Below are 11,029 nucleotides of genomic sequence, written 5' to 3' on the forward strand. Positions count from 1 at the left end.
TCATCACCTGCTTGAAATAGTGGCAGTATATAATCCGCAAGTGCCATTATCATAGGGCCAAAGATGACCAGACCCAGGACTCCCACCATTAGAGAGGGTACTATTGGTGATGGCCCCATTGGTCTTTAGTCTTTTGGATTCTCCTGCTTCAGCGGATGCTCAGGAACGACCTTCTTAATGGTTGACAGAGGAACTGTTTGTTGTGGTTGGAGATGACAATCCGATTCTTTTCTTTGGTTCAGTATGATTAGTTGACCTATGGCAACCTCCTTGCCTAAAAAGACCTCTAATCAAATTTATTTTGTATAATAAACGTTACATTCAAGGCCAACCAACCCAACTAATCCCAAGACAAATTAATTAAACTTCTTCAAGTACATCATAGTCATCCGACTAGGGGAGAAAAAACCAATGGACCATTTCCTTAGTTTAGTTCAGTGGTAATAAATAGAATAGTTTTCGGCAATGACAGTTATCTTCGATGCTTCCAGTGAGATCAAGCTAAACCAATAATGATAAGAAATGGAATGATAATGATAATGATGTTCAGAAACATCATCCAACTGATTCATATCCAAAAGCAATACATAAAGTTTGTTGTGGAAGAAACAGACGTGTAGAGAGAGACTGATGACAGCATGATTACAAACTATGTGAACTTCTATTGTTCTAGTCATTGTCATGTAAAATATTTAGATAACCGTAGTTAGATGATATACAAAAACCTAATCATATGTGGGGAAAAGGTTGAAAAACGATGCACTGTAGGTATATCAATTAGTTTTACATTCCTGAACTAAGACAACACTGATCGTCCTGCACTATCTCCTGCAACTACAGAATTACAACACTGTACACAGACAAGAGCATAAGATGGTGCAGATCTTCATATACAAACTTCTGTCCAAAATTCCAATCCAATCATGTACTGTATTTGAGATGTTGCTCATAAAAGTTGATTAACTGCAATGAAAGAAAAAGGAGGAATAGTAAATACAACAACAAAATCATAAAAATACTAGTGAAAAATTCATGAGTTCGAAGTAGTGCAACGTGGACAGGGAAGAAACTATACATAATCAGCAACATGATAATCAATTACCAGATGTGGATTATTAGCCTTGAGAAACTTGTTATCCACTGTTACTTCTTGTCCATCAGACCTGCAAAGTATGCAACCACTTGAAAAGATGACACTATGCTGCTGGAAAAAACATTAAACAAACATAAATCCAAAATTGCAGGAAACACAATCTATACATAATAAGAGAGCTCATGTGCTCTGGACTTCTAAACTCTGTTTATATGAGAATAAGAACAAGGATTTACTGAAGTAAGATTTGACCTATAAAGCTGTGTGTGTGGATGATTTTACAGGCAGCTAAGAGCAGATTGCTGTATTTTAACTATTATTTAATCATTCAGAGACGAAGCATTGATGATTGGTATATTGATTAGGGCTTTGGAAGCAATGCTTTTAGGACAACTTAGCGACTTATAACTCTCAATGATACATTTGTAAAAAGTGATAAAATTATAAAGTTGAAAGAATCATTTGTAAAAAGTGATAAAATTCAGGGGTTGATTTAATATTTTGTCCCATAAATTATGATTTAGGCCAAAATTATTAACACAATAGATCCATTTTACACATTCACAACAAAGTTAAGTATAGGATTTCATTTCTTTCTTTTGACTTGATGCAATGGTGTTTTTCCTACTCCACCAATCGTTGATCCCACTCCAGTATTTAATAACCAAATTTAGCCTTCATTTCGACGTGCCACTTTTTCTATTAAATGGTCAGATTTCATCCTTATCAACTCTAAACATAGTAAGGCCAACATAGTTTCTTCCAAAGAAGCCCAGCATAATTTGTTTGCGATACATGTAGTGTCTTCTAACAATATTTGACACTATATTTTAATTAATTAAGTTATTTTTGGAACTCATTTTAATAAGTTTTTAAGATTTTCTAAATTTAGAAGTACATATATGGTTTAGAGTTCATAATTACCTAAAATAATTTTTTTGTGATTAAAATACTTAATATAAAAAAAGAATTACATGAAAATATTTTTATAATACTATTCTGGTTTAGCTTTTATTCAACTACAACAAAGTGTCACATTGCTAGAAAATTATAGCTAAAATTGCAAGTTAGTTTTACAATCAAAATTAGCAATGTAAAACTTATTTGTCATAAAATCACAATTTACTTTTCAAAATATTCTACAATATCAAAATTTATTTATAAATTTTAAATTTCAAGATATATTTTCTATTATTTCCTTTTACATTAGGTTTAAGAGGATTTTTATAATTGATATTATTGAATTTCAATTGTACTTCAAGAAAATTATGGAGTAAGGTTAGTTTAGTCACTCAGTAATTCTGTGACATAGAATTAACAATTGGAGTAGGAAACATCACCCTTGACTTAAACATAAAATAAACCCTGAACTCATTTGAAACCAATTCCTCAACTAAAATTCCCAAACTTCACCAGTTTGACACTTTGATTTGTTCGTGGACAGAATCAAAGACCAAGAGATGATACTGTGCCTGACATTTAAGTGGTTCAAGACATTGTAGGAGAAATTTAAAGCAAGCATTGACAATGAGGCAGGTTATGGGTAGTGGTGAGGTTGGCAGGTGAGGGGGGCAATTTTGAAAAGGGAAGATTTTTATGTTTTTTTTTTATAATGGAATGTTAGGTTATTATTATTATGTTTTACGAGGAACATGATAGCCACTCATATGATGTGTATACTTCATTTCACAATAAACACAATTCATAACCTTTAATGAAGTATTCACTAAGATAAGAAATATATATAAAAGAAGAAGAAGAAGAAGAAGAAGAAGAAGAAGAAGCCAATTCCAAAGTATGAAACTTCAACTACAAAAATAAGAGACAAGAATTCTCTGAATTATTTGAATCTGGGTTGGGAATAAATAGTTTGAGGAAAAATAATGTGAATGCAACAATATTTGGATAGCATGTTAAGATTGAATATGAGTGGTTTAGTTAGGGGAGGAAGAGTTGAAAAATACAGAGTTTAGGTAGATTTAATGATGAGAACAAGCAATCCTCGTGTTCAATTATCGACCCACCAACTGTACATAAAATAGCTACTCTATTAGCAAAGAAACCTTTTTTAAAATCAAAAAACTAAGAAAACCTTAATTAAAAGTTAATAGGTGAAATGTAACTTGTATCCTCCAAAAATAACTTTTTTAACATTCAAGAACCTTTACGATCATTATCAACATTACCTAAAGTACTATTGGCATTGGCTGCTTTTCATCTGTCGGCTCTTTGCTCTCTCTTGAGCCCCAGTCCAACTGTTTTTAAATTTCCTCTCTATCTTGTCTATAATAATTTGTTTCACTGATCTCTAGCACGAATACATCCCTATACTTAAATATTTTTTATAATAAGTGAATAAAATAAAATAAAAGCATAAGAAGTGTGCAACCCAAGGTAACTTACAAGTTAACCATAGAACCAAAAAGAATGAAAGTTTAAAACCATTTAACCATTTCCAGGAGAAAAGGGAAAGGAGGAATGACAACATAAGGTTACAGATGACCAAGAAAACATTTTCCTCAAAAGCCCTCTTGTTGTAGTCCACCCACAAAGATTTTGCGATGCACTCAATGAGAAACAAGCTTAGAAACTTTAGCATTTAATCTTTGATTTTGTATATTTTGATATTTCCTGTAAATCTAGTCTATTTTTGGATTTTTTTTCTTGCTTAGGAATATTAATACTATTTAGAAATCTTAGCTTATTTAGGAGCTAGAAATTTTCTATTTCACTCTTAGTTTAGGACTAGAAGGGCTTTTGGTTCCTATAAAAGCAGCACTTATTCTGCAAAACTACAGGACTTTGAATATGGAATTGTGAGTATTTGATTTAATTTGAGGGTTGCGCACCCTCGGGAATCCAAGGATTTTTAGTCTACTTGCCCCATGTCCACTTCAACTACCGTGTGTTCTGTCTTCCTCTTCTCTTTTATCTAAGCACCCTTCTTCCATCTCTTACTGCAACAGCAATCTTGGATTATTCACAACTATAGTAAGAATCCCAAACCCTACTAAACACATCCTTAATCAATCTCAATTCTAAATACAACAAACCCTAAGCCTAATTTTCTAAACCTGGCTCATCATGAACACTTTGTGGGACAAAAATCCAAGTTGACCGTCATTATTTGTTAAAAAGGTAATTGTGCCTCAACAAGCTATTTCAGTCCTCTCCTTTCAAATCAGTTCAATGCAGACTAGCCATGATAAAACTAGGGTGTTAGTTAACATGAAAACAAAAGGAGAAACATTAGTTATCATAGCCGAAAAGAACCTGCAAAGCAAGTGACACAATTATAATTCCAGAGGATCCAACCACATCATGAACAGCCCGTCTAAAAGAGGCTTTAGTGATACTGGCTATTCTCACTTCTTGTTCTCTTTCCTGTTAACTGCCCTGCACTTCCATGAAACGTTTTGCTACATCCAGCTCAATTAAAGATTTTCTTAGTCCCTCAAACCTTTCCGCACTATGGCACTAACCACAAACACCGACTCTACACTATAACAACCATTGCAAATAAGCATTACCCTCCCAATCCTGGGATTACAGCAACGCTTGATTTCTTGAGTTGAGTACGAGATCCATTAAATTTTGTGGCATTTCTGAGATACTGAGGCTCTGTGGTTTTCTATTGAGCAGGCCTTCATTTCACTCTTTTACAGGAAGGTCTCCCATTAATGCAATGTGGCCAGGAAGAGATGTTATAATCGATAATAGGCTATGTACATCTTAAAAGGCATGTATTTTCCCAATAAATGATGGTCAGAATAAATAATGAAACTCCAGCTATTCTCAAAATGTTAGTTCCACCAACAGAAGCATAAGAAGAAAAAGATATCATTAAATTTCACACGGGAGAGATCTTGAAGTTGGAGTAAAATGACATACCTTAATGCACGAAAGGTTATCAGCACATCCTGGACATTGTCAAACACAGAGGCTGAAAAGCCTATAGGCTTGAGGATCTTGGTGATAGCAAATGCATTTATGGAATTTCCAGTCATTGGCATGTGACTTGAATTACCCCAAGTTAAACTAGGATTTTCAATCCCTGGTTGTGCAGCTGCACCGGTAGAGCCAACTGAGAAATTTCCAGATGAATTCGGTAAGAAAACTGGTTCGCACATGACAGAGTCTTTTTTGAACCTCTTCACAGAACCAGACTTTCTTTTCTTAGCACCTGTGCATCGACTGTTCTGAACAAGGTCCACATAATCAACCTTGGGAAGCCCATTTGCAATCCCATTATCTTCTGAAGCCTTTTCTTCTTGGAAATGTATTGTGAACTTATTTGTGTTTACATCAATGTTAGGAATTGTTCCAATAAGCTCGCTAAGCTTTGGATCATATTCATTATCCTCTTTCCTTTCAAAAATATGCTTTGAACCGTTTATGGACCCATTCTCATCAGTTTGCTTTGATGTTTTGATGTTATTTACATCTCCACTACTCTCTCCTCCATGACCTAAGCCGATAAATTGAGAGGGTGAAGGTAGATCGGCAAGCAATGAGTTATTGAGAGGAGCAGAAGGGAGATGTTTATCCGCAATACTTACTTCAACATCCATTACATTGTAGACAGCAGAGGAACGTGGCTGCTTCTTCTTGGAGGGAGTATGCGGAGCCCCATGCTTGCGTTTCCGCTTTCGTGAAGACCTACCTGACCGCAAGCTTCAAATCCATCAGACAAACAACAGAAAAGGGTTGGCAAAAGAAAAAAACATACAATTGTTAGTAAATAGGGAATTGCATTAAGTAAATATATACTCTAGTCATTTTGACTGCCAAAAAAACAAAAACTCAAATAAAAGTAATTTGACACTATACTTATGCTCTTTGCTTCTTATTTGCCACAAAGAAAAAACAAAGTTGAAGGTTAGCCAAGCCAACAACTCATTTATCACTTAGATTGTTTGAATGAATGTCACCTAGAAAAGGTAGCATTTGGTCACTATTTCGGAATAAAAAAGACGGAGATGGCTAGAACAAAAGGGACGAGACAAAACAAGAGACAAAAACAAAGTTGTGTTTGGTAGTGGTATTCAAGACAGAGTAAATGTCTCTTTATTCTTTTTGATTGATGCAGGTCAAGACAAAACAAAAAATGTTTGTTTTATCCTTGATATATATTGCCATCTAACTTGCAATGTTTAGAACAATAAATAGATAGCATTATTTTCACTTTATTCTATAATACGCATTAATTTTATTAACTAACTTAAAACGGTAATTTCTCCACCCATCAAAGTCATGTTAAAAAAGGATTTGTAAATATCATAAAAAATAATTCATTGCTAAGAAAACAATACAATTACATTATAATTTAATCAGTCATTAAATCATTTCTCCAAATATATTTAACAATAAAATAAACAATTAAGCAAATCATATATCAAATAAAATACATGCACCAACATAAAATTAAAATCTAACTTGGTTGAAAATGCAAGATAATAATTTCATCACAAATGCACATTTTTTGTTCTCAATTTCTCATTCAATCTCCCACTTTTCATCATTAAATCCAATTTGTTAGAGAACATAACTAATTTTCATTTCTCTACATTATATATGTTTTAATTATTATATTATTTTTTTCATAATGATATTAGTTTTTTACAACAATGCTGATGTTAATCTCTCTCTTCTCTCTCTAATTTATATTTCTCATATTTCTTATGATTTTTTATTTATTATTTTCCAGTTTTTAGTCTAATGATGGAAATTCAGCTAATTAAAATAAATGGTTCAGATATGAATGTAAGGATATAAATTGAAATCACGAAATGATTAAAAAAGACATTTGTGTAAAAAAAAATAAACAAAAAAAAAACTTGGTTTTGTCTCTGTTTTTATCCTTCCTTTTTAGAGGGACATAAAATTGACTAAAAAATGCACTTGAGATACCCAAACTCATTTCTACCCAGCTATCTTTGTCTCTTTGATTCCGAAACAATAACTAATCGCTACCTAAAAGATACTTATCATTTGCTTTGATATTCACAGCAACCAAACAATCTTAAGAAAATAAGGAAAAGAAAGCAAATCTACCTCTCTTCAAATGCATCAATGACGTCAGAACACGACTGCAAATTCTCCAAGGGCTCCCAGGTGTTTGCTGTTTCAGGCCATCCTCGCCTTTATAACAAATAAAGCATATCAGTCAAGAAATTACCTAGAATCAATAAAGTGGATTAGTTGCTCCTTATATTAGTCCTACCATCATGTCATACAAGGTAAGAACCAGTAATATACAAAATTGGAAGCAGAAAAATGTAAAACCTTGATGGGATATAAGAGAGACACTCACCATTTAATAAGATACTGCAACTGACCCTATTTTTGCAACAATTGGAGAGTCATTTGCCATCATCATCAGCCACAGTTAGCAGCACAAACACACACACACATAATCAGAAAAATTATCAACAAAAAAAAAAAGCAAACAAACAATTGACGTCCATTCTAAGCCTCCCCACTAGAAAGCAAGAAGTCCAAACAAAAGAATTAAACACAAGATTCTAAAAAATGGGTGTATCATAATTTACAATAAAAAAACATAAGAAAGATGTGAATCAGACCTTTCGTACTCGTTTTCGACGAATAGCCTCGATTTCGAAGAAACCCTCATCAAGTTTAGTCCTTTCTTCATCAAATAAATTGCCTTTCTCATCTTTTCCTTTGGGGTCCTCTTCCTCTTCCTCTTCATCATCATTATCCTCTTCCTCTTCTTCTTCTCCTTCAGTTTCCTCTCGATTCTCCCCATTATCAACCCAGTTTATCTCCTTTTCTTCACCAATATTCCCTTCCCTCACTTGGGTCTCAATTAAACTGTTACTACTGCCCTCTGCAGTATCAGCCAACACTGGATTTGCTGTTGCCTTCCTCTTTCCCTTCATTTTTTTCAAAAAAGTTTGATCCTTTTTGGAGGGAAATGGAGGGGAGAAAGGTGATTTTGTATTTGGAGTTTGGCTTGGAAATATGGATGGCAGAGTTCTATACCTACCGCTGTGTGTGTGTGTGTGTGTGAAAATGAATGTGAAAGTGGGAGAAGGAACTGACCTGACAACAAAACAGAGGTCCTTTTGCCTGCTTCGAGTGTTCTTTTTCTAAGATTAGATTTTCTTTTCTTTTTGAGAATTCAAAATCTTTATTCTTTACCCTATCCATTAAATTATAAATTAATCTCTCTAATTTTAAGAAATAAATTAATCGGTTCCTTTATTTGAGTAAGTTTGACAGTGTGGTTAGTAGAGTGTAGTTATAATAATTTTTTAAATAATTTTTTATAATGAAATATATTAAAATAATATTTTTTTATTTTTTAAAAATTTATTTTTAAAGTCAGTATGATAAAAATATCCAAAACATACAAAAAAAATTTAATTTTTTTAAAAATAAAATTTAAAATTTTATGGAAACACGGTTTACACCACGTTCCTAAACAGCCTCTTCAAAAACTAAATTTTTTTTTCCATTTCAAGATTTTCTTTTACATTTTTCTCTTTTTGAGATTTTAAAATCTTGATCCAATCGAGTAAATTCAATGAATTAATTAGTTTTTTTGCACTTAATATTACTCTATTATAAACAAATGTCTTATTTTCTCGTAAATATTTATTTCATTTCTCAAAACTATAGAGATTAATTTATAATTTACTCTACCCCTGCCAACAAACCTATCCAATATCACCCCTTTTTCTTTCTCTTTTCAAAAGAAAGAAATTCTTTCAAATTATAATGTATTACCATTTATAAGTATATTTATTATAAAATTTTACTTTTATGTTTATAAGATAGAATAAATAAATGTATTACCATTTCCGTTGTGAATAGACAAAAACAATTAAATATAACAAAAAATATTTAGATTATAGAAAATTATTTTGCCTTGCTATTAAATTCGACTTAACAGGTCAACCATGAAACTTCTGACCTAATTTTTTACCTAACTTGAATTTAAAATTAAATCATATAAGAGTTATCTTAACTTGAACTAATTGATTTGGCCAATCCAAAACTAATGTAGAGAACCAGTAAAAAAAAATTCTAAGGATGAAATTGATAAAAAAAAAAAAATTGATCGAAATCCTTGCCTAACCAAGTTTCAAATTAAATTATGTTGTGAAAATCGTTTTAATGTGATCTAGTTGACTTAAATAGTCTAAAAACAACCCAGCTGACTAGTAAAAAAAATATAAAAAGAAAATTAAAAAGAAAAAAATGATGAAATTAATAGAAAAAATAATATTCTCAAATAATTTCTTGTTTAGCCTAGGTTTAAAATTAAAATATGCAAGAGTTTGTTTTACGTAACTAATTTACCTAGATGATTCAAAAACAACAATTATTAAAAAAAAAATGAATACTTGCTTTTCATACTGTGAAGCAAGTGCGTTGCAACCCACTTCTTTTAAATTTAAAAAAAAATTCAATATTTATAAATAAAAAAATATATAGATATTGTTAACATGATTTTCAGTAATAAGCAAATTTCTAAGTCCTTAACTCAAAGTATAATACATACGTTTAATAAAACAGGTTGAGGATCACATAAGCCAATAAATACTAAATAGATATTTCAACATTAACCATTGACAAATTTGTGCAGATAAATTTATCTAATCATGTGCTAGGAAAAGCCCTTTAATTTTTTTTAACTTAATTATATGGAACTAATATTTTTTATAGAAAGAGTAATACTTCAAATTCCATGAAACAAAATTATTTGTTAGTAAAAATCTCCTTTTTCTTATTAATATCTTTAACTTTTTAAAAAAAAAAACTATAACATTTTTATATGCTAATTGTTTGATAAATCATCAATGTGCTCTCTTTTTTACAAAAAACTTTTCATCACAATATTTATTTCTTAGATAATATTCAATCATGTTCCAAATTCCAGTTCTAAAACATAACACTATTTATAATTTTAATGTGAATATATTAAAAGACATAATAATAATAATAATAATAATAATAATACAATGGTCACATGTTGTTGCAAGAAACTCTTCGAAAGTGTTATTAAACATGGCTCGATTCATCATCCTTGAAACCCTCCGTCTTGAATCATTGGCTAGCTCGAGTCTTAAAATAAACTATGTGGGTGTTGACTTGATATAATCTAGTTGACTTTGTGAGTCTAAAAAACACCTAAAAGATTGGTGAAACATGGTTTGACTTTAAAAAAAATTAAAGACAACATAATTTTTTTTTCAATATTAGAGCAGCGACATATCAGATCAATTCGTCAAACTCCCAACCTAATTCATTATCCTAATTGGGTATAATAACTCTGTATTTTTTCTGAAACTATTGTTTATTTAATTATAAGATAACAAAAATCAACAACCACAATAGAACAACCAAATAAAAAAATAATTATTTTATTAAATAGACTTTAATAAAATAATATCTTGAACTTTTAAAAATAAGTATAAGTACGTAGAACTATGTGCTTGAGTCTTTAGCTTTTTTTCTCAAATTGAATGAATGATGTGTCATCCATTTAGTTTTTTTTTTCTTTTTAAGAACAGACAACGTGTTGTCTATGAATCTAGATTTTGGCAACCACATAGGTTACTAGAAAATCTAGTCCCTTTTTTTACTCAAAAACTCGATTTTCATCTCATTTTTATTTACAAACACATCAAAAACACTCTAATAACCACAAGAAACTAATTCTTCAACTAAAAAAACCTTATAATTGGTTCAAAAACATAAAATCAAGCTGAAAACAAAAAAATCTCTCAACCCTAATATATTTTTACAGGTAATATAAAAGGTTAAATACATCTCAACAACACTTCTCTCATTAAGAAGAACACTTTGACATCAATTTTGATAATTTTTTTCAACTAAATCGAACCAACCAATCTCTTTCTCCATTTCACCTTCTTACATTGACTTTCTCTCTCATTTCTCGAGCTC

General features: G+C 31.2%; 1 protein-coding gene across 5 annotated transcripts; it reads right to left on the reverse strand.

Moving 5' to 3' along the window:
• Positions 1-528: 528 nt before the first annotated feature.
• Positions 529-8,213, reverse strand: LOC7493863 (chromo domain-containing protein LHP1). 5 transcript variants are annotated; one of them, XM_024584044.2, is made up of 6 exons: positions 7,678-8,213; positions 7,407-7,432; positions 7,148-7,234; positions 4,985-5,767; positions 1,103-1,201; positions 529-963 (listed from the first exon to the last, which is right to left on the reverse strand). In XM_024584044.2, the coding sequence occupies exons 1-5, from the start codon at positions 7,993-7,995 to the stop codon at positions 1,144-1,146; spliced, it is 1,272 nt and encodes a 423-aa protein (XP_024439812.1). In that variant the 5' UTR covers positions 7,996-8,213; the 3' UTR covers positions 529-963; positions 1,103-1,143. The 5 variants fall into 5 exon arrangements, with proteins under 5 accessions (XP_024439812.1, XP_024439811.1, XP_024439809.1 ...); XM_024584043.2 differs by having other exon boundaries at positions 1,103-1,204; XM_024584041.2 differs by having other exon boundaries at positions 1,103-1,163; positions 4,985-5,752; positions 7,678-8,212.
• Between the last annotated feature and the right edge of the window lie 2,816 nt (positions 8,214-11,029).

This window comes from Populus trichocarpa, chromosome 13, assembly GCF_000002775.5.
Source record: "Populus trichocarpa isolate Nisqually-1 chromosome 13, P.trichocarpa_v4.1, whole genome shotgun sequence".
Classification (NCBI taxonomy): domain Eukaryota; kingdom Viridiplantae; phylum Streptophyta; class Magnoliopsida; order Malpighiales; family Salicaceae; genus Populus; species Populus trichocarpa.